This window comes from Anolis carolinensis, chromosome 4, assembly GCF_035594765.1.
Source record: "Anolis carolinensis isolate JA03-04 chromosome 4, rAnoCar3.1.pri, whole genome shotgun sequence".
Classification (NCBI taxonomy): Eukaryota; Metazoa; Chordata; class Lepidosauria; order Squamata; family Dactyloidae; genus Anolis; species Anolis carolinensis.
Genome location: NC_085844.1, coordinates 200519632 through 200543787, shown reverse-complemented (window position 1 = coordinate 200543787; position 24156 = coordinate 200519632). Strand labels below are relative to the sequence as shown.

The following is a 24156-nucleotide window of genomic DNA, read 5'->3' as shown; positions in this document are numbered from 1 at the left end:
AGGAACGGCTTAAAGAGCTGGGCATGTTTAGCCTGCAGAAGAGAAGGCTGAGAGGAGACATGATGACCATGTATAAATATGTGAGGGGAAGTCATAAAGAGGAGGGAGCAAGATTGTTTTCTGCTGCCTTGGAGACTAGGACACAGAATAATAGCTTCAAACTGCAGGAAAGGAGATTCCACCTGAACATTAGGAAGAATGTCCTCACTATGAGAGCTGTTCGGCAGTGGAACTCTCTGCCCCGGAATGTGGTGGAGGCTCCTCCTTTGGAGGTTTTTAAGCAGAGGCTGGATGGCCATCTGTGAGGGGTGCTTTGAATGTCATCTTCCTGCTTCTTGGCAGGGGATTGGACTGGATGGCCCGTGAGGTCTCTTCCAACTCTATGATTCTATGAGTAATGGCCTTGGAAATAAATTAGGAAATCAGATTCACCCCAGAGATCCTAACAAAAGAGAGATTTTATCAAACTTGCAATTCATTGCTAATTTACAGGTTAAAAAATAATTGCCCAATTCTCCAGCATCTCATTCAAACAAATGGCAAAAAACTGGGCTAATTTTTCCTATTGACCATAAGCAAAAGAAAATTAATGTTAAAGTACTTGTTTTGTATTTTGGTATATGCCGCTTTGATTGTATGTGTTTTACACTAAATTGTTAATCAGGATATATAGGTAAAGGTAAAGGTTTCCCCTGATGATAAGTCAAGTCGTGTCCGACTCTGGGGATTGGTTCTCATCTCCATTTCTATGCCAAAGAGTTGGCGTTGTCCATAGACACCTCCAAGGTCATGTGGCCAGCATGACTGCATGGAACGCCGTTACCTTCCTGCCGGAGTGGTACCGATTGATCTACTCACATTTACATGTTTTCAAACTGCTAGGTTGGCAGAAGCTGGAGCTAACAGCGGGCGCTCACTCCGCTCCCCGGGTTTGAACCTGGGACCTTTCGGTCTGCAAGTTCAGCACCTCAGCGCTTTAACACACTGAGCCACCGGAGGCTCCATCAGCATATATACCACATACCAAATAAATAAAATAAAGGTCTGTTCAAAGGAATTTCAATCTAGTATCTATAAATATAAGTGAATCCCATACATGGAACATAACTTGTTGTTGCGGGCATCTATGACTACACCTATAGATGCCTATTACAAAGTCCTCCAATTATTCCAGGCTTTTCTTATTTCAGTATAAAAAGAATGGTCTAATCACTGGTTACTGGAATGGAGCAATTGTACAATGAGTAATGTCTACTCCAAAGGACAGTATTGACATTAAGTGGTGTGGCTTTCTCGTGGTACCTTTATCTTCAATGTTAACACTCAGTTGGGTTGGGCTTTTGTTCAGTTGTTGGAACTGAACAGCTTTTATTCAGCTGTTAGAAGTGCAAGAAAGCACTAAGACCTATACTGCCAAGATGAAGTGGCTGGTCCTTATAACATGTTTCATTTTGTTTGTCTCTGGATTGCAAAGGTAAGCAATTTTCCGTGGCATATTTTTAGGACTGCATCAAAAGGGCTAGCTGTGAGACTCATTCCCAAAGACCTCATGTATCACTGAAAGAATTGGTTGAATGTCTTATAATGCTTTCAGGTTTGCAAAATGTTGTAATGCACAGGCACAATTTTGGTGAAAGTGCCTCAAAGACCAAGATTTATTCAATTGTATTCTGTAAACAAAGCATGCTTCTACTAGAAGCCACATGGTGGGCTGAACAGGTATTATATGAATGATGAATCACCAAAGATATTTTCCCCTTTAATGCACTATAATGAGAGAAATCCATTATATCTTTATTGTGTGACAATGTCTAATGGTGACTTTACAAGAGAGAGGGAGAGGAGATAGGGAAATGACCTCCATGGATAATATTTTGCAACATAATGCATACCACAGAGTTCTGAAGGTATGGGCAACCATTAAAGAGTATAGACTGCTGGCAATTCTAATAGTACTTCTCACGTTAACATACAATATTTAGTTAGTATACTGTTTCTTTTTCTTCCCCCTAGAGTTCCCCTGAAAAGACACAAATCTTTGAGGAATATTTTGAGAGAACGTGGTGAACTATCCAAATTCTGGAAAAGTTACAAGGTGGACAACATCCAATACACCCAGGACTGCTCTGCTTTCCAGGAAGCAAATGAGCCACTCCTCAACTATTTTGATGTAAGTTGTGAGTCAAACCAGGGAAGTAACTATAGGGAGCAAATCACAGCAGCAGCAAAGTAGATAAGCTTGGCATAATATTGATGGATAAAGGGTGGGGATTCATGGGTGGGAATCGGGAGGTGGCGGGACTGGGAAAAAATACTTGTATTTTGATTATGGAATATCAAGATTGTATGTTTCTGTGTGTGTGTGTGTGTATATATATATCTATTCCACAATATAATAATAATAATAATAATAATAATAATAATAATAATAATAATAATAATAATAATAATAGACTTTCTTCTTTGTGTGGTTATGCTGTCAGAATGGATGGAAAATATATTATGTTTTCCTTTTGTGTTAGGTGGAATATTTTGGAGAGATCTCTATCGGCACTCCTCCTCAGAATTTCACTGTGCTTTTTGACACTGGTTCCTCCAACTTATGGGTACCATCGGTTTACTGTGCCAGCAAAGCTTGTGGTATGGATTATTGTGGAGGGGGAGAAGAGTAATGGGGTGTTAGTAAACCTTTATTATATACAAGTGCATTATCTCTTTTGAAGTATTGGCAGAGGAATTGATTGTGTTCCTTGGATGCAAAACATTTTTCATTGGGAACCCAAAATAAAGCAAAGCTTGGGAAAGTGGCCATGCGGGCTAAGGAAGCTAGGAGTTGAGGTCCAGAAAACCAAGCTCTGCTTTAAACTCTGCCTTGTGGCAGCTGCTCTACGTAGAGAGGCAGTCTTTCTGTAGTAATTTCCCATGAAGACTGGGTGATTTCCAGCATCTTTGTCTGTTATATGGCAGTTTTCTACAATTTGATTTCTGTTGTTATATATCAGATGCAAAATTGTTGCCAATGTTACATGAAATGTATCTGAAGTGTTGTTGCTCTGGTGTGTACTCTATTGTGTGAGTTATATTTTACTCCTTCTGTGACGTCTGGGTCAATTAGCCTTTTCCCCAATTGTTGGAAGGTATTTCCTTCTTTCTAAAAATTGTAGTGCAGAATATCACTATTCTGGAGCAGAATTGGTTTGCTGCTGATCTGTACCTGTATTTAAGCATAATTTGAAGAGAAAATAAGAATCACCAGGAAAGAGTATTATTAGCCAAGGAAATCCCGTATTTCTTCTCCTGTTTCACCACATGGGGGCATATTTACAATCATAAATGAAAAATCTATTCTCAAAGTTAGTTCAGCATACAAAATTAGAGATTTTTCATAGTTAATTAAAATGGGGTGGTTGGAATGAAATCTAGTAGTGTAACCCTGCATCTTTTTACTCAGAAATAAATTGCATTGTCATCAATGGGACTGACTCCCAAATAAAAGTGCATAGAACAGCTGTATAAGGCTAAGAGAGGATGTCATTCATCAATTCATCCATCAATCACTTTATTCATGTCCTACCTTTCTTCTAGGCTGGAGCTCAAGGTGTATATAACATAATACAATAATTCACACTTTCTTACAAATAAGTCTCACTGCAGTGGTTCTCAACCTGAGGTCCCCAGATGTTTTTGGCCTTCAACTCCCAGAAATCCTAATAGTTGGTAAACTGGCTGGGATGTCTGGGAGTTGTAGGCCAGAACATCTGGAGACCCACAGGTTGAGAACCACTGCTCTAGGTTTTCTTCTTCATATTGAGCTAGTAGGCTTGATCGATCCACGAAAAATTTGATTCTAAACTCGTTTCAAAACTAGAGGGGGGCAGCTTTTCGTTTCTGATGGTATTTCCGAATTTGGCCCCCCAAAAAATTCGAAATTAACGAAAATTCATTATTTTCTAAATTAATTCGTTAATGGCGGACGCGCATGCGCAATTCCCAAAAACAGCACAGAGGGAGAGGACTTTACAGGACTCTCCCACCCTCATTTTTTGAGTGATCTTCTTCCAACTTGGTACAGTGGTAGAACACATTTAACACTGATAGCTCACCAAAATTTGGAACGTTTCCCTTATCCTCTGATTTTTGGCGAATTTTCATAGCTTTTATAATAAACCATTTTTTAATAATTGCAGAAATCTGTTCCTGGTTTGAAAGTCTTATTTCCTGTTAAATTGGGTTGTCTTTACTGTGAAAGTCATTGTTCTACTTCAGAAACTTTGTTTTTGTGGCTGAAACTTTGTTAAATTGGTGTGTGTGTGATATATACTGTGTATATATATATATATAGTCCCTGCATAATGTGTGTGTGTGTGTGTGTGTGTGTATAGGTAAAGGTAAAGGTATCCCTTGACGTTAAGTTCAGTCATGTCCGACTCTGGGGGTTGGTGCTCATCTCCATTTCTAAGCCCAAGAGCCAGTGTTGTCCATAGACACCTCCAAGGTCATGTGGCCGGCATGACTACATGGAGTGCCATTACCTTCCCGCCAGAGCGGTACCTATTGATCTACTCACATTGGCATGTTTTCAAGCTGCTAGGTTGGCAGAAGCTGGAGCTAACAGCAGGCACTCACTCTGCTCCCGGGATTTGAACCTGGGACCTTTCGGTCTGCAAGTTCAGCAGCTCAGTGCTTTAACACACTTCGCCATCGGGGCTCATGTATATATAATATACATACACATACACACAATGTGGAGAATATGTGGAAAGGTAGATAGATAGATAAGTTGGGAGCCACAGCGAAGGCACCTTCCTGGGAGCAAGGTCTAATAATAATAATAATAATAATAATAATAATAATAATAAAAAATCCCTTACAATATCCAAGATGGGTACCATTATTGGCAGAGAAAGCCAAGCAGTAGGAGTTGAAATCCAATCATTTATCCTCCCTATAGAATCAATTTTATATGCATTTTTAGCTACAGAAAAGCTAAAATCAGGACAGTAAAAGAACAACACCCAGAAAATGGGAATTCCAGACAGGAAACAATCAGGGCCAGCTAATACCTCCCAACAAAGGATTCCCCCAGGTAGGAAGCAGCCAGGCTTTGAAGCTGCAAGGCTATTCAATGCTAATCAAGGTGACCAATTGCAACATTCACACTTGCCTCCCACAGACAAGAGTTCTTTCTCCCACCCTGGACCTTCCACAGATATATAAACCCCACTTGCCTAGCTTCGCACAGACGTCAAAACCTCTGAGTATCAGGCCTGAGCTGAGGCGAGGCGGCGGCAGCCATTTCCCCCCTCCGTCTTCCTCCTCCTCCTCGGCCTCCTTCCCCCTCGCCCCCTCCCATTGGCTGAGCCCGTGACGCCCCTTTTGCTGAGGGGCAAAAGGAAAGGGCCTGAATGGTGGGAGTTTGGGTGATTTGCAAAAGCTGTTTTTTCCTAATGAAAAAAACAACGACATAACGCAAAACGGCCTCTCGCGATTCGAAACCGCGATATCCAGACGTGTGGACAACCAATGCCGTATATTGCTTCAAAACAAACGAAAATAACGAATTAATAACGGTTAACGGGGAAAACGAATTATTTGAGCAAGCCTATGAGCTAGAGAATATGTGTTTCATAACACTGTCCTGATTGACATTTCTCTCTCTCTATAAACTACAGTTGAGCATTCCAGATTTCACCCCACAGAATCCAGCACCTACAATGAAGTTGGAACATCTTTTTCCATTCATTATGGCACGGGTAGCTTGACAGGAATAATTGGAATGGATTCAGTGACTGTAAGTGGCAAGGTCCAGCCCTACCATTAGCTATGGTGAATGTTCTGCTTCAGACGGAACATTTGGTATGATAAAAAGGCAGCATCATGTTAATTATTTAATAAATTGTTGCATTTTTGTAATTGTTGTTGAACAATCCCATGTAAGCCGCCCTGAGACCCTCCGGGGAGATGGAGGCAGGATATAAAAGTTATTATTATTGTTGTTGTTGTTGTTGTTGTTATTATTATTTTAAGAACAGGATGGAGGGGTATATTTACAAGATTTTCTGCCTCATGTGACAAAGGACCTTGGTTGATTTTGGATATGATACACCTTGACCTTCACTGGGAGGTGCTAAGTGCAATAAGTGCAATAAGATAGGACAGTACAGTACAATAATGTATATTGGTTTAAATGACTATTTATGTTTTTTCACTTGCAATATTTTATATTTCTATGTTTGACTGTTGTTTGATTTTGTATTGTATTTTTAACATGTTGGAAACCACTTTGGGTCCCCACTGTGGGAGAAAAGTGGCATATAAATAAATAAATAAATAAATATTATTGACCAGAGTAGTTTAGTGAGACCTCTCTGGCAGAGCATTTTAAAGGCCTTTCCCTAAACTACAAACCCCACAATTCTGCAGGAGTCAGCCACAGGATTTCAATTGGGATGCACACTCTTTACCTACTCTTTCAGCTACAGTATGATGACATCTTTTGTCTTGGCCCATCCCAGCTATGTGGAAGACCCATATATGTTTTTGAAAAATATTTGCATCTTAATCCTTTTAAGTCGTGGTGTTTTTTTGTTTTTGTTCTTTTTTGTAAATCATAACACATTATTTGTCCAGCAGGAGCAACAGAGACAGAGGGGGATGGGACAATTAAACCTGTTTTGCTCTGTGATCCAAATGCAATACTCTTTTTTAAAAAATCACTCTTTGTGTTTGGCAACTCTCATAAAAAAAATCCATCTTCAGTTCCCATAATGGGACTTCCCCTTTTTTCTTACACCCTGCAGCAACTTTTACTCCCATTACTAACCCATCTTGCAAATTGTGTGGGTGTAGAGAGGATGTATTCCTGCTGAAAGCTGAGAAAGGGAAGCAGCATGGAGCATGGGCTCCGTGAGAAAATCATGGCGGTGAGAGAGAAAAAATGCAGCTTTTTTCTCAGGTCCCTATCTCTGGGCAAGACAGAGAAAGGAGAGAGTACTGACACCAATACTTGTGTCAGTAATGAATAAAGTCTTGGAAAAAGGTGAAATTCCAGAATCTTGGAAAGAATCCACAATAGTACTGATCCCTAAATCAGACAAGGATATGGATCAAATAAAAAACTACAGGCCCATCTCCTTATTAAATTGTGACTATAAATTATTCGCTACATTTCTGGCAAATAGATTCAAACAAGTATTAGCAAAAATTATCCACAAGGACCAAGCGGGATTTCTACCTGACAGACATCTGAGTCAGAATGTCAGAACAATTCTAAATGTGTTAGAGATAGCAGAGAGCGACCCCAAGAAAGATCTGGCATTGTTCTTCCTGGGTGCGGAAAAAGCATTTGATCAGGTTAGCTGGGGCTTCTTGGAGAAAGTTTTGGAACTATGTGGGGTGGGCCATTGCTTTAAAAAAGCAGTGGGGGCAATATACTTGAAGCAAATTGCTAAGATAAAAATAAATGGTAAATTGACAAATAATATAGTGATACAGAAAGGAACCAAACAAGGCTGCCCACTTTCGCCATTATTGTTTATTTTGGGATTGGAAATTCTGAGTATAAGAATTAGAGAGGATACTCAAATTCAAGGGTTTAAAGTAAGGGGTCAGGAAATGAAATCCAGAATATATGCAGACAATATGATATGTATTTTATCTAACCCAACACAAAGTGTTTCAAAATTATTAGAAGTAATCAAACTGTATGGGGAGGTATCGGGATTTAAAATAAAAAAAGACAATTCTAAATTTGTTACAAAAATATAGACACTAAAATGATTAGGAAACTAGAAGAGGCTGCCAATTGTAAGGTTGTCCCAAAGATAAAGTATCTGGGAATTATGATCTCGAACAAAAACATTAACTTATTTCAAGATAATTATGGAAAAACATGGTCAGAGATCAAAGAAAACCTGAATACTTGGCAGAAATTACCATTAACTTGGCTGGGCAGAGTAACAATAATTAAGATGATGGTACTCCCAAAAATGCTCTTTTTATTTCAGAACATACCTATCATCAAAGGGACCAAAATTTTTAGCATATGGAAAAGGGACATTATGAACATTGTTTGGTCAGGGAAAAAAGCCAGGATTGCTTACAAGAATTGAATCGACACCAAAGAGAGGGGGGGATGGACTAAATTTACCAGACATAAGAACTTATTACGAAGCCGCCTGCATGAGCTGGCTCAAAGACTGGATACAATTCAAGAATACCAATTTACTTAACCTAGAATCATAGAATCATAGAATAGTAGAGTTGGAAGAGACCTCATGGGCCATCCAGTCCAACCCAAGGATATGAAGGATGTGGATTACGATTTGGGTGGCATGCATACCTATGGTATGAAGGAGAGAGGCTAAATAAGGCTTTTAATAAACACATAATTTATGTGGAAGCCTAATAGATATTTGGAATAGGTACAAGTTAGCTATGGAGCCAAAAACACCTTTGTGGTTGAGACCATTAGAAGCTATTGTGAGACCCTCCTCGAAGGATGACGTAAGAACTTACGGGGAATTACTTACCAGAACTAATGGCCAATGGGCATTGAGGAGAAATGATGAACTGGGTAGCAAAGACTGGTTTCATTACCACCAATTATATGAAAGATTTAAAAAGGATGAAAAGAAGGGATTTGCTTCAAAAAAAATCAGAATTGGAAACCATACTAGACAAAGGAAAAAAGGTTTAATAGCCAGACTTTATAAATATATTCTAGGTTACAGCCTGGAAGACAATCAAGTAAAAATCTCAATGATTTCATGGGCAAAAGATTTAGGAAGAAACATAGGCTTTGATAACTAGGAGAACCTGTGGAAAAAAGTCTTTAAATTTACAGTGGCAGCCTCAATAAGAGACAATTTATATAAAATGTTTTACAGATGTTACACAACCCCAGCTCTCCTAGCCAAAATAGATAAATCATAATCAGGATGCTGTTGGAGACGTAAAATACAAAAAGGGACCTTCTTTCACATATGGTGGTCTTGTGAATTGGTTCAGGTCTATTGGAAAAATTCATAAAAGAAACAAATAAAATGATCCACAACAAAGTTTTTAAAAAAATCCAGGGATGTGCCTATTAGGGTTATTCAGAGATGAACTAGTGCAGCCGGAAAGAGAAATCTGTCTGTACAGTTTTGCGGCTGCACGCATAACAATTGCCAGTGACTGGAAAGGTGAAAAAAACATTAAGTATTAAAAATTGGAAGGGATTAGGCACAGATGACCAAGATTTCTAGCAATCTGAAACATGAAAGTCATGAAGTTTTTGAAAGAAATTGGAAGCTGGCCTTAGCATATCTGTCGGGGGAATCTAAGAAATAATAACAAGGGGGATTTATTGATCCAGAAGCACAGAGGGTTAAACAAAATTATGTATAAACTCTACGTTGTTCAGTGACTGGAGTCAAGGTGGTGGGTCGCATTAGGGGCGGGTTATCTATGTATGTGTATGTGTATATGTTTGTAATGTGTATTATGGGTGTTTTACAATTTTAAAAATAAAAATATTTTTTAAAAATAGAGAGGGTGTATCCTATGCCATTAGAGATCTAACTAGAGGTAACTCTTAATTTATGGGTGGTTAACTTCGGCCAACCACAGGCACTTACAATGATTGAAACCCCTGGTTCATGTGCCTAAATAATGTCTACTGTAATGAATACGAGCTATTCAATGCCAGTCCAAGGGTTGCAGATAAACTTAGAGGAACAAGGGAGTTGAGGCAGTGTGTTCATGATAGACATTATTCTCCACACTTATTAAAAGATTTATGGAACACCATCACAACAATCTCTTATTTATCTTTCTGTAAAACCCATTTCTTCTGGATTGCAAAATGTTTCTTGTGCCAATGCTGATTTGAATAAGAGGAATTCTCTTTTTCAGGTTGAAGGAATCACTGTAACCAATCAACAGTTTGCAGAGAGTGTTTCTGAGCCTGGAAAAACCTTTCTGGATTCTGAGTTTGATGGGATCCTTGGTTTGGCTTACCCATCTCTGGCAGTGGATGGAGTCACACCAGTCTTCGATAATATGATGGCCCAAAATCTGGTTGAATTGCCATTATTCTCTGTTTACTTAAGCAGGTATGAGCACCGTCTCCTAATCATATCCCTTCAAGGTCACTACTTGCCTTACCACTTCATCAGATGGCTGTTGGCAGAAGGAGGTGGCGGTCCACTTTGCTATGGGGCATGAGGAATCCCATGCCCCGTTACTTACTTACTTTTTATTTACACACCTCACATTGCTCGCCTCGCCAGGAGGGCAATTACATGGGGGAAAAGCATGGAGCGCAACCAAGGTCTTTTGTCACATGAGGCAGAAAGAGTGGTGAGGCAACCTTTGTTGCTGCCCTTTCTGATGAGGGGCACCTCTCTTGTCCCCTCCATGTGATGAAGGGAGGAGGGAGGGCATGTGGGGCACCATGAGCTGGCCCATGCACCTTCCTTTTCACCTGCAATTGCTTGTGCAACTGTACATCCTGAAAGGGCTGTATGAAGAGAACCTAAGATGCAACTCCACAGTAAAAATCTAAAACATACATAGTTTTACTGCATGGTGGGGAACAGGATAAGCTGTATTATTACCTCCATCTTTGCAGCCATCTTTCCCCATGTACAATATTCTCTTTGCATCTTTGCCCTCCTGTTATGTGAAAAAGCATCAATTTCAACCTATCATTGCTGAGTAAAGCTTTATAGTCATGTTAGCCAGAGACAAGGGGATGGGGCCGCCATAGTGGTGATGTATAGTACAAAAGGGAGGCATTAGTGATGACAGCAAGGGTCCTTCTAATAGGGTGAGAAGCACAATTACCTGCTCCAGACATCCTGCCACCTGAAGCAGCTGTCTCGCTTTGCCTAGTTCCCATTGTTGAGGATGACATTCCCTCATAAAAACCTGACAGTCTGCATTCAGCAGTGGGAAGAAGCATACTAGGATAAGCTATGGGTGCAGTTTATACTTTTGTTCAGTATGTAATGGGGACAGGAATATCTTCATCCATAGTTATTACACAGTCCCTTCTCTCAGTTTTTGAGCTGGAGAACAGAACAGGAAGTAGATTGCATCCGCAACCTGAAATGGAGGCAAGGGAAGGGATATGGCAATAGGAGAGCCAGGAGACCTGGGCTGAGGAGCTGGTGAGCTTGCTGTAAAGCAGAGTGGGGAATATGTTGCTCCTTCAAAAGTTGTTGAACTTCAACTCTCAACTCCCCAACCCTCTACAATCCCACACACTGTAACTGAGAACTCATGGGAGCTGCAGTTCAACACCACCAGGAAAGCTCCATGTTTCCCAACCTTGGTTGAGAGGATGAGGGGCAATTGATGTTGCATTTCTAAAGTAGTATTATGCTGAAAGAAATACTCATATTAAATTATACCGCTTCCATCTCTACAGGAACCCAGACTCTTCCATAGGAGGGGAGCTGATTTTTGGTGGCTATGATCCTTCCCTTTTCAGTGGAAATCTCAACTGGATACCAGTCTCTAAAAAAGGATACTGGCAGATCCAACTGGATAAGTAAGTGGTTGTGTTGTGTGGGGGTTTTCCGGGATTTCAATAGAGACAATGATAGGAAGGCATGTGAAGAGAAAGCAGTAAATCTGTTGGCATTGATCAAAACCAGATTACTGGAAATCTATGCATGTCTTTAATCCAGGACCTGGAAAGAAATAATAATCTACTTGTAATGAATTCCTTTTTTTCAAAAACAAATGTATCCTTAAGATAATGATACGTTAAAGATGAAAGCAAGAGAATTGTCTTTCACTCAAGTCAGCTGATGTTTAAGATCGGCTGGGGTGTAATTCTCTTGGAGAAACAACAACCCCCTTGAAACCTTCTTTTCTGCAGTGTTTATTTAATCTTCTTTCCCTTCAGTATCCAGGTGGGAGGGACCATTGCATTCTGTGCGGAAGGCTGCCAGGCTATCGTGGACACAGGGACCTCTCTCATCACAGGTCCATCTGATGACATTAAGCAGATGCAAAACTTAATTGGTGCACAACCTGTAGATGGAGAAGTAAGTCCCAATTTAGGACCTTTGAGCAACATATTAGCTAGGTGCTTATACTGGTGCTCAGTCATCTAAACAAGTGTTGAGACACATAATGCACATGACATACAAATAATTAAAAGTACTCAGACAGCAATTGTGCCAAATGAAAAACAACATCAAGATGAAGGAGATGCAATTTGAACGGCGGGGGGTTTACTTAACTCTTTCCATTACACTGTTGTATGCATGTTGGAGTTGGTACCTTTAAATGTCTTGACATATTCCAAAGTAATACAAAGGTGTGGATATAGTTGCATGCATTCTCCTCCCCAAATTACATGGGTTAACACAGTTTGGGTTGTTGTGTGTTTTCTGGGCTGTATTTGCCATGTTCTAGAAGTATTCTCTCCTTTCGTTTCACCCACATCTATGGCAGGTTCAGAGGTTGTGAGGTACTTCACAACCTCTGAGGATGCCTGCCATAGATGTGAGAGAAACGTCAGGAGAGAATACTTCTAGAACATAGCCATACAGCCTGGAAAACACACAACAACCTGCAATTCTGGCCATGAAAGCCTTCAACAACACATTAACAGTTTGTTTTTAACTGGAAAATGGCATTTCCCCCACTTTAACACCTCGTCCATTCTTTCACACAGTATGCTGTTGAATGCAGCAACCTCAGTATGATGCCTAGTGTTACTTTCACCCTCAACGGGATTCCTTACTCTCTTACTCCAGAGGCTTATACCCTCATGGTAAGTCCTGCCTTTTGGTCCCTCACCTTGAGAGCACATGCCTTTCATGGAGGTGGACCACATTTGTCAATATCTATATTTAGCTTTTCATTGGGGAAGGAGACACGAGAACAGTTCTCCTTTATGAATAATTATTTCCTTATTTGTGAGCTCAGCTGTTGTTTAGTGGCTCCATTGCCAAAAATTCTGAACAGAGGTCAAAGTATGAAACTCCATTGCCTAATTCTTAGGAGGGCATAGCTCAACTCATTCAATGAGAAGTCATTATCTATTAACATGCTTTAATCATACCATACAGTCAAAATAATAGAATTAAAGAATGGGAAAGGGGTACAAGTTTCTGTGCTTTACAACTATGCAATGACCATCCAGGCTGGTATATTGTGACAATTCTAGTCCAGAAAAGTAACATTTACAAGTTCTAGTGAAAACATTGATATGCTACTCTGCATTATCTACAAGTTTACTCTCATGTAACTTAGTTCTATGTATATTTACATCTACATTTTTAATTCCCATTAGGAAAATAGTGATGGGATGCAGCTGTGCTCCAGCGGTTTCCAGGCTCTGAACATGCAGACCCCAGAAGGGCCACTTTGGATTCTGGGGGATGTTTTTATTGGCCAGTATTATTCTGTCTTTGACCGGGGAAATGACAGAGTGGGGTTGGCACCTCTTGTTCCTCCAGCAGCTGTATGATATCAGAGTCTGAGCCCCAGGCGCTTTTCCCCCTGAGCAACTCTGATAAAATGCTTCCCCCACCTCTCCGTCTGGTTTCAGATTCAATCATGATCAGAATGCATAGAATTGTTTTCATTTACATATCTTGAGCTCTTTCTTTATTCAAAATGCAATGGCCAAATTGCCTAGTTAAGCTGGTTGCAGGCAATAGATAACTGCCATTTGACACCCAACTTCACTGCCTACCCTCTAGGCACAATTCAAATTACTCATGGCTTGGGTCCATACTATCTGAAAGACCATACCTCCCTCCATGAGCCTGCCCAAGTTTTCAGATACTTGGTAGAAGGCTTTATTTGGATCCCACCACCATAATAGTCATCTTTGGTGAGGGTATATGAGTCTTTTCATGGCTAATCCTAGGCTGTAAAATTCACAGCAACCCACTCTTTCTTCTCTTTTTTGAATAGAGTATATTGAACTGACAAAGGATTCAAATTGAACAACTACTGATGGAAGGAATCTTGCTGAGAACACAAGGTGTTCTACCCACAAACATTAAGTTACCTATCTTCTTTTCTATTCCTAATTTTTGTAAACAAAACAATATACTAAAAATAAATAAAAATAATATTTTTTTAAAAAAGCACTTTTATGCAACGCTATGCTTGCCCCTATATTTTTTTACTTCCACTGTCAGGCAAAGACTTTTTTTTGTAATTTAGATTAGTATGGAGAATTGATTAGTAGTTGCAAAAGGATCTTTTAATGGATTATGTGTGCTGTTCTTTTATTCTCATAATTATGTGTCCTGCTCACTCCAAAGGATCAGTCTGAACGCAGATCAAAGATAGCTGCTCTCAAACACAATCTTTATTGAAGAATACATGACTTTGGAAAAGTCAAGAATGACTTAATGTTTACATACAACTATTTTTATAACTTTTGATGCTACGTAACACCACACGTAAATATCATCATCAAGCCCCACCTCCAATATCACATTACTACCATTTTCACACATTTTCACACACTAAACCAATTATAATTGTTTACACTTTCGGTTCCCAGTTCCCAGGCGTATTCTATCTTCTTCTGCCAGGTGCTTGTTTATGTTATGACTCCCAGTTGCAGGGCTGAATTACCAAAGCCCTGTAACTGGGTTCCATGACAATTATGCTTTTAATAAAACCTCTAAACTGTTCCAAACTAATGTTGTTTTTAGTAATTTGTGTTTTTTAACCTTAAAATGCAATGTTTTAACTGCACTTTGTTTTAATTTTGAGACTGTGAGTCACTTTGGGCACCATGTTGGAAGAAAGACAGGATATTAAACAAACAAACAAACAAACAAACAAGTGAGCATCAAATGATAAATCAGTAATTTCCAGTTGTACATCAATTATAACAAACACCCTCTTCCTTCCTTCTGTCAAACCCTCCAACAACAATCCCCAAACATAAACAGTTATTTAGTCAGGCAATTGGTTGACACTTTCTTTGTCATTTCTCTTCAAACTGACTTCTCAAAATAATGATTGCTGAATCCCATACGTTGCTTGATGAATCAACTGATGTGATAGCTGAATTCCATTCACTGTTTGCAGAATTAACATACGTAATTGTGGAATTCCATAATCTGATTGTTGAATCAACCTACATGATAAAAGAATTCCAGATGCTGGTTGCAGAATTAACATACATGATTGATGAATCAGCTTATGTGATTGGTAAATTTCATGTTTGGCATGCTTTCTGGTACTGGTATCCTTCCAAATTTTTGTTTCATTGAAAATTATCTTGTAATTTCACTATTTCATAAAAAGAAATGCAATTTTAAGGCTTCTTATAATTTCTTTGAATGTATTCAAATATTACTCATTCAGTAAAAAGCATGATTAACTCATTCAATCAGTAGAAACCTCACTAAATAACATTTTCAGTTTCGATTTTATCTATGTATTTTCAAGAACAGAAGAACTGCAAAGGCAAGCCTTGGGATATTCTTTTTAAGGGAACTAATAATTTTACTCATTATTATAAGCAGCCCACTAAAGTCATTAAATGCTATTGTTATGCCTCTCCAGAAATGTTACTTATTACTAACTACAGTAGAGTCTCACTTATCCAAGCTAAATGGGCCGGCAGAAGCTTGGATAAGCGAATATCTTGGATAATAAGGAGGGATTAAGAAAAAGCCTATTAAACATCAAATTAGGTTATGATTTTACAAATTAAGCACCAAAACATCATGTTATACAACAAAATTGACAGAAAAGGTAGTTCAATACGCAGTAATGTTATGTTGTAATTACTGTATTTACGAATTTAGCACCAAAATATGATATATTGAAAACATTGACTACAAAAATGGCTTGGATTATCCAGAAGTTTGGATAAGCGAGGCTTGGATAAGTGAGACTCTACTGTAATTAAGTTATTTTACTCTTTCTAGCATACCAGAAAATGCCTTGTCTCCACTCGGTGGCCAATGCCTGGTGACCTTGGAAATTCAGGCTATGTGTGTGTGTGTGCAAAGATTACAGAACAATTTTTCCTGACTGTCACTTCAGGGAGCTCCTCATATAATGTTTCTCCTTTTCCCTTCCCTTGCTCAAACCAAGTCAGCTCACACAACCAGTTTCCATTAGTACAAAAAAACAAAAACAAAACTGAATTACAGACATGGCTATTACGGAACATAAAAGAATACAATTCCAGTTTTTCTTTACTGTGAAAAGGAACTACAGTGGGTCTTCAGCATCCACTGGGGTTTAGTCTCAACCCATCACCTTACGGATATAAAATTTGTAGATGCTCAAGTTCCATGATATATGACACAGTAATATGGTATCCTTTACATCAAGTGGCATAATCAAGGTTTGCTTTCTGAATTAAAAAATATTTTCAAGCCATGGAATCTGTAAATACAAAATAACCACTGTGAGAAAGCTGAGCTAGAAGGAAGTGATACTTTTTATTTAGGGATTTGATACATTGTCAGGGGTTAGTAGAAAGGGTTCTTTAAGCTGCTGCTGAGACATTTTTCATTCCTTTTTTTTCCGATTCCAGCATGGTTCCTGCAGCTCTGTGGAACTCCCTGCTACAGGGCAGATTAAGTTGAGTGCAGATGGCCACTGGTCGACCACAGTTATTAGAGTGCTGGGCTAGAACTTCAGTGTCCATGTTCAAGTCCCACTGAGCTACAAGTGCTCACTGGATAATGCAAATATTGGTAACACAGAAAGCACATAAAACATAGTTTCCAGCAGCAAAAGTAGTCCTTTTGAAGAGTTTTTTTTTGTTTCAACTCTTACTACCATTATTGCTAATGGCTTGAAAATCAGGAAGTGGTTGTTTAAAATGGCAGTTATTTGGGGAAAGTTGTTCTATACAGTTTCTCAGTAGGTTTTTATAACACAGTTTAAGACAGCGTTTCTCAACCTGGGGGGTCAGGACCCTGGGGGGTGTCATGAGGGGGGGTCAGAGGGGTCATAAAGGACTATCAGAAAACACATATTTCTGATGGTCTTAGGAACCCCTCTGGCAGAGAAGGCTTAATATCTCTTAGCCTGTCATTCTCTTCCTTTTTGGAAACAGATGGTGAATCAGAGGGTTGTTGTATGTTTTCCGGGCTGTATGGCCATGTTCCAGAAGTATTCTCTCCTGATGTTTCGCCCACATCTATGGCAGGCATCCTCAGAGGTTGTGAGGTATGGAGAAACTAAGCAAGGAAGGTTTATATATATCTGTGGAAAGTCCAGGGTGAGAGGAGACCTCTTTGTCAGTTGAAGGCCAGTGTGAATGTTGTAGTTAATCATGTAGTTAATCATGTAGTTAATGGTGAATCCTCCTGCCAAAAGCCCAATTCTATCCTTGGTGGGGTTCAAGGGGCTTTTTGATTGTAGGTGATCTATAAATCCTAGCAACTACAACTCCCAAATGTCAACGTCTATTTTCCCCAAACTCACCACAACATGAGGAACTGTATTAAGGGGGCGCAGCATTAGGAAGGTTGAGAACCACTGGCCTAAGGGAAGTGAGGTGGGTTATCGAGTGTTCCAGGGGAAAGTGCACAGTTAGTTATGCTGAAGAGAAGTGAGGGTGTAGCCACACTTTAGAATTAATGCAATTTGACACTACTTGGTTCAATGCTATGGAATCACAGGAGGTGTAATTTTACAATATATTCATCCTTCTGTGTCAAAGAACACTGGTGCCTTGCCAAATCACAACATCCAGGATTCTATAGCATTGTGCCTGGCAGTTAAAATAGTGTCAAACTGTATCAATGCTGCAATGTAGATGCACCCTCAGTGGGTGTCCATCATGTCATCTTGTCTGTGCAGAGTCCAAGCAGGAACTGGCTAATATTACCATATATTTTTTAAAGTTAGTAGAAGTGTTTTCTCATTTTGGTCTTACTTTTAAGAAGACAAGTGTTCACATACTAGCCCAGCAAGTAAATGCCTTTATAAGGGAATGAGAACTGCTGAAGATCTTTCTCACCAGTAAGTAAGTAAACTTTTATTATGGTCAATGAACAGCTCATAGACTATAGAAATAATTATACTGTTAAAACAAAGAATGGCTACGGGATGAGGGCAGCTAAGAGTGCATTTCTTTTCAAGGGTGTTATGAGCATAGTTTTGGTACTGAAAACAAATTCCTAGGCATAAGAGTTATTTTGTTCCTCAAAAATAAATTAATGTCAATCTCCCATATTTTGCACTTGGTTCCAGTAGATGGACTTTAGAATTCTAATACGAAACAAAACAAAAATAGATACTACAAGTCTAAGGTAAACCTGCTGTGATTTAGGCAATACGTCTTTACATTTTAACCACAAATTAATATGAATGTGTACTCTTTCAGTCTATGTAACTGGGGTTGGGCCATTTGCTTGAGGTTTTGAGGTATCATGGGTCCACTGATATTTGATAGCCACCTTACTTACTTAGGCGATCCCTCGTAGTTCGAGGACGATTGTCTTCCATCTCTGGTGAATTGGGGGTGGGTTCTTAGGCGGCTGCAGAGACCTATTCTTGATCTGCATGTTCTTCCCCCAATGAGGACATTGGTTTCCAGGTGGAAGGCTGTCTCGGTCAGGGTTGGCTTGACGCTCTTTCCTCTTGGCACGTTTCTCCTTTAAGCCCTCCACTGGTAGCCACCAGAGACTATTCTGCAGCCATTGTGGCGCCTGAAGTCACAAGTGTTTTCTAGGAAGGAAGGAAGGAAGGAAGGAAGGAAGGAAGGAAGGAAGGAAGGAAGGAAGGAAGGCAGGCAGGCAGGCAGGCAGTATTCGCTAGTTTTTGGTCATACGGTGATACTGGTAGACCAGGAGCTGAGATTTTTAACTTTACAAGCTCATTAATCTGAATTCTTATTTTAAATTGTTTTCACTTATATATATTCCTGGTAGGCTAACATTAAATCTTTTCAGACTATTTATATTCCAGGAAGAGGTCAAATGTGAAATTAGATCTGCAAGATGCTTAGTTTTGGGCCTAACCAACACAACCTCCCTTTTCAGTATAAAATATTGAACATTATACATTCAGTTTGTGCCTAACATTTGTTCTTAGCTGCTAGCCATATCTGTTTGGAGTACATCAAAACTATACAATGTGAAAGCAGGCTATTATGTCACTTTGCCAAGCATCTAGCTGGTCTTAAGCAATCAACTCATTTAAACATTATAATATTGGAAACAAATATTCACAGAAGAATGCAGTAGAATTTCCTTGGTGCCCCATACCTGAACACTCACCTTTTAGGAAACTGACATTCAGTCTTCCAAGAGTACATCAAATGGTACACAGCTCATATGAGTTGGTTGCTGACATGAGTTGTTAAACTCACAAGAGGGGAATACAACAGCAGTTCTTTGTTAGACTACAAAAGATGTTCAAGTGCACTTCTAGAATGCAGTGTCAACATATTAGAAGCCACAATATCTTTGGTCATTCTCCTAGGAGTGGAAGCTGCATTTTGAAATTAAATGATAAGGAAGGGAAACAAGCCATTCTAGTCTGCTTTTGTCTGCAAGATTAGACCAACTGGAAATGACACACATTGCAAGGACCTGAAGAGGCATGCAGGGTATGTGCACAGACAGAATTTTAAAATAAGAACATGGTTTAAAAAATTGGGCTAAAATGTTTTATTTGCAGTTCCCAGCTATTTTTTTTAAAAATAACTGTGTATATGTATGTGTGTGTATACATATAAATGGTTTGTAATGTGTCTGAGATACACCCTGAGACATCCAGTATCAAGGAGGTGTAATACCTGCAAAGACATCCCAGACTGTACACGTGGAAACCTTACACGGAGGCCTTGGAGCTGGGGTTTCTGGAGAGGCTTAGCTCAGGTATTGCAGCCCCAGCTGTTTGCATTGAACAATCACACTCTCTATCACACACACACACACACACACACCAACTCCCCCCCCCCCCCAAGATAAAACTAAGGAAGGTAGTGAGTGCTTTAGGGCTTCTGCAAACAACATTGATTGTCTGTGATGTGAGAGACATACAGGCCAGCTCTCAGACTCTGCTTTTTTCTAGTACCTCAGCCACTCTTCTGTCGGTTGTGGTTCCCCAGTGTCCAACTGATATCTTGACTCTCAGCCTCACCTCTGAACTGCTAATCAGCCACCCAGCTTCTCAGTTACCAAAGAGAATCACAACTGTATGTATTGACCCACCAATATCCCCAATGTCAAGGTGACTGTGATTCCCCATCCCCAAAGTCCTCAAAATTAGCTCTGATATTTTGATTTTCAACTCCAAATAGTCTTAGGCAGCGTGGCCAGTGTTTGGGGTTTCTAAGAGTAAATTAATTCAACAAACTCTGTTGAATTAATTCAGTTTGATACTACTTTAAATACCATGCCTCAATGCTGTGGAATTGCACAAGGACTGTGTTGTCGAAGGCTTTCATGGCCGGGATCACAGGGTTGTTGTATGTCTTTCGGGTTGTGTGGCCATGTTCCAGAAGTATTCTCTCCTGACGTTTCGCCCACATCTATGGCAGGCATCCTCAGAGGTTGTGAGGTATGGATAAACTAAGTAAGGAAAGGAAAGAATAACCCTAACCCTGGACTCTACACAGATATATATTCTTTCCTTTCCTTACTTAGTTTATCCATACCTCACAACCTCTGAGGATGCCTGCCATAGATGTGGGCAAAACGTCAGGAGAGAATACTTCTGGAACATGGCCACACAGCCCGAAAGACATACAACAACACTGCACAAGGACTCTTTGCCAGAGGATAAAGGCCTTGTAAAATAACTCCCATGATTCTATAGCATTGAGCCATCACAGTTAAAGTGAGGTCAAACTGCATTAATTTGACAGTGTAGATGCACTCTGAAACATCCAGAAGACCAACAGCTGAAAGCCACTGAATTAAATCTTAAGGAAGAAGTGAGATTTCTGACTTTCATGGCAACCAAGTAACCTCAAACTTGAAGCATGTTCCTGTAGTGAGTGATTAAGATCAGCTGACATCTGCCTATTCAGCTATCGAGAAGCATGTGATATCATCACCATAGAGCTGACACAGACATTCAGAGCAATCCCATGCTCTAGTCCTGTGGGTAATAGTTGTTATGAAGTTATTGTTGAATTGGAGTTATTTGCAGCGGGGAAGGGATTTAGGCATATTCTCATGTCAAAACATCCTTCTACATGGAAGAAGGGATGACATCAGGAAGAAGGCTGTCTCAAATTCTTTTTTAATGACCTACTTGGAAGCTTTATTTCTGATTAAGGGTGTTTCTGCAGTATGATTTTAATTGCCATGGCTCAATACTATTGAATCATGGGGGCTGTAGTTTTACAAGGACTTTAATTTTTCTCTACCAAAGAGTTCGGATGCCTCAACAAACTACATCTCTTATGATTCCATAACATTGAACAATAGCAGTTAAAGTGGTAGATGTGGTACAAGTGGTACAAGGTAGATGCATTCCAAGTTAGATTATGCTATTGAGAGAAAAGCGGGATATAATACACAATACATTTATTACTAGAAAAAGGAATAACTTGAAGGAAACTTGTAATAAGTTACTTCCAAGCTGTCATCATAATGGCCAAAGCTATTGTTCCAAATCTTGTGCCCCAAAACTTTTGGGATTCTAGTTTTGGTCAACTTCAACCAGCATGACCTGCAGCCAGGTATCCTTGCAGTTGTGATACAATATTATGCATAAGGATAAGATGACCAAAGAGGAATAAGCTAGAACAGCATACAATTTTCACTTTTAACTCTTATCCTCCTCAGGCTATCACAATGAATAAAACAGCCCAAAGCCAAGTTTCAGTCAGGTACTTTAAGGACAATAACATTCCAGATCAGATTCCCAGAAGCAATGACACTGATAAGGATTTAGATAATGTTGTAAATGATAGGGACGTTGCTTGATTTTGTTGTTCTGACTCATCGTTTGACTTCAGTTTACTGCTAAGGTTTGTGAAGATGAGAGTCACATGCCAATGGCCTCAGGCTTATTTCCCAATTTCTTATTTGAAGAAATGTTTGAAACAGAATTCAATCAGTAAAGAAAAAAGAACTGATGTTTCTATGTCTTGCATATTAAACTAAACTTTGGGCTACTACATCTTATGTATCTCCCTGACTCAAAGGCCCCTTTGAGATTTTTGTATTTGATTTTTTTGTGTTGTTTTCTATTTTCGCTTCTGCATTTATTTTATTTTTATTTTCAATCTTTCAGGTTTACATGTAAATTATATTTTTGAATTAAAAAAAATACTCAGTAATTAAAAAGAGAGAGATCCACAACAGTGATCTCCAACCAAACCTACAGTCTATGCAATGACCATTCTTACACAATTATCATATGGGACAATTGCAAATATGAAACTGAGATTATACTACCCTTATTGGAAAACCCCATATTAGATACACATTTTCATGAGTTCATAATCTGTATATTGGTACTAAATTTCCAATTGAATGCTTCATTTGGGTGTGAGAAATTATAAAAAAGTTTCCATGTACAAATAATAAACAAAACATATTAGAAAATATTGCAGAACATACATTATTACTCTTCAATCTTCCTTTTACAGATATACAGTAGAGTCTCACTTATCCGAGCTAAACGGGCCGGCAGAAACTTGGATAAGCAAATATCTTGGATAATAAGGACGGATTAAGGAAAAGCCTATTAAACATCAAATTAGGTCATGAATTTACAAATTAAGCACCAAAACATCATGTTATACAACAAATTTGACAGAAAAAGTAGTTCAATATGCAGTAATGTTATGTTGTAATTACTGTATTTACAAATTTAGCACCAAAATATCACAATATATTGAAAACATTGACTACAAAAATGTATTGGATAATCCAGAACCTTGGATAAGAGAGTCTTGGATAAGTGAGACTCTACTGTGCTCAGAGGAGTATTCTACACATGGATCGTGTAATAATGGATCTTGATCATGAAAAGGAGAGAAGGGGAGAAAAAGTAAATGTGGCAACACTTTAAGTATTTTTATTTGAAGATGAGCTATAATGGATATAAACCTACTTCTTCAAACACAGTATCAATTGGCATTAAGGCCACTGGTATAAAAACATTTATACAATTGTGGGAGTGGGATATAGTGTAAGCAAATCCAGAGAGATGCAAATCATGTCCCTATATTCTATTTTTATGCATGACATCACTGAAGTTCCCTTTCTCCCTGTGTACAAGAAAATGAACATTTGCGTTCAGGATTCTTACTTTATTTCTGACACTTTTTACTTTTGCTTCCTCCATGCCTTAATTATTTGAGAGTTCAATCTGTCATTCATTACAGCTTTTTTTTTTTTTTTTTTTTTTTTTTGGTAATTGGCTGGGGATAGGATTTCACATTTTCCCCTGACAATGTCCCTGTCTTCAGTCCAGAGTCCTTCTGGCTTCTGACAATTAGACTTACTTGTGCAAAACAATTTTTTATGATATCTTTAAATTCTGTAGGGATGTTCTTTGGGTTCCATTTTTCTTTGATGGTCAATTTAGTGTGTGTGTGCAATGAACAAACTGTTGGCCTTGTAAAATTCAACCAGCTGGCCCCTTTCCTGCAATATTTTATTCAGTTCTGTTTCCTACTGCATTCGAATTGCCTGTTTGCATGATCAATTTCTTCCTAGACTCTAGCAAAAGTTCTTTTAATTTCTTCTTCTGCTTCTGTAGTTGAAGCATAAACTTGGATTTTGACTATATTGATAGATTTTCCCTGAAGTCTTATTTATATTATTCAGTTAGACTTTGCATTATATCATTTTACTGCTTTTGCTACATCTCTCCTCACTATTAACACCACCTCATCTGTTCTTAGATTCACAAAACTGTAAAACCATCTGACTTTAAATGTCTCGTTCCTGTGCAATTTATCTTGCTAACCCCAAACACTGTAGTGTTTATATGTTCCATGTCATGCATTATTGTGTGTAGCTTTCCTTTTTCTAAACTCTGATAAAACTGTTATCGAGGGTGATTCCTCCCCTCCCCCCCCCAATAAAATATAGTTTATAATCAGGGAACTTACAGTTTCGCCAAGGACACCAGGCTGGAATGCTATAATAAGGGTTAAGTATTTTCCAATTTGCAAAGGGACTAATAACCACAACAAGAACCCCTCCCCATGTTGAATCTGCTTACATTTTACTAAGG

General features: G+C 39.0%; 1 protein-coding gene across 1 annotated transcript; it reads left to right on the top strand.

Moving 5' to 3' along the window:
- Positions 1-1418: 1418 nt before the first annotated feature.
- Positions 1419-14257, top strand: ctse (cathepsin E). Its single transcript, XM_062978582.1, has 9 exons — positions 1419-1474; positions 2014-2170; positions 2523-2640; positions 5673-5791; positions 9898-10097; positions 11417-11539; positions 11900-12041; positions 12677-12775; positions 13298-14257. The coding sequence occupies exons 1-9, from the start codon at positions 1419-1421 to the stop codon at positions 13472-13474; spliced, it is 1191 nt and encodes a 396-aa protein (XP_062834652.1). The 3' UTR covers positions 13475-14257.
- The last annotated feature ends 9899 nt before the right edge of the window (positions 14258-24156 follow it).

Bases quoted from the DNA above. Each gene is read 5' to 3' on its own strand.
- ctse (XM_062978582.1), top strand. From the start codon at position 1,419: ATGAAGTGGCTGGTCCTTATAACATGTTTCATTTTGTTTGTCTCTGGA. The intron at 2,171-2,522 runs GTAAGTTGTGAG...CTTTTGTGTTAG, and splicing joins CACTCCTCAACTATTTTGAT to GTGGAATATTTTGGAGAGAT. The intron at 5,792-9,897 runs GTAAGTGGCAAG...TCTCTTTTTCAG, and splicing joins TTGGAATGGATTCAGTGACT to GTTGAAGGAATCACTGTAAC.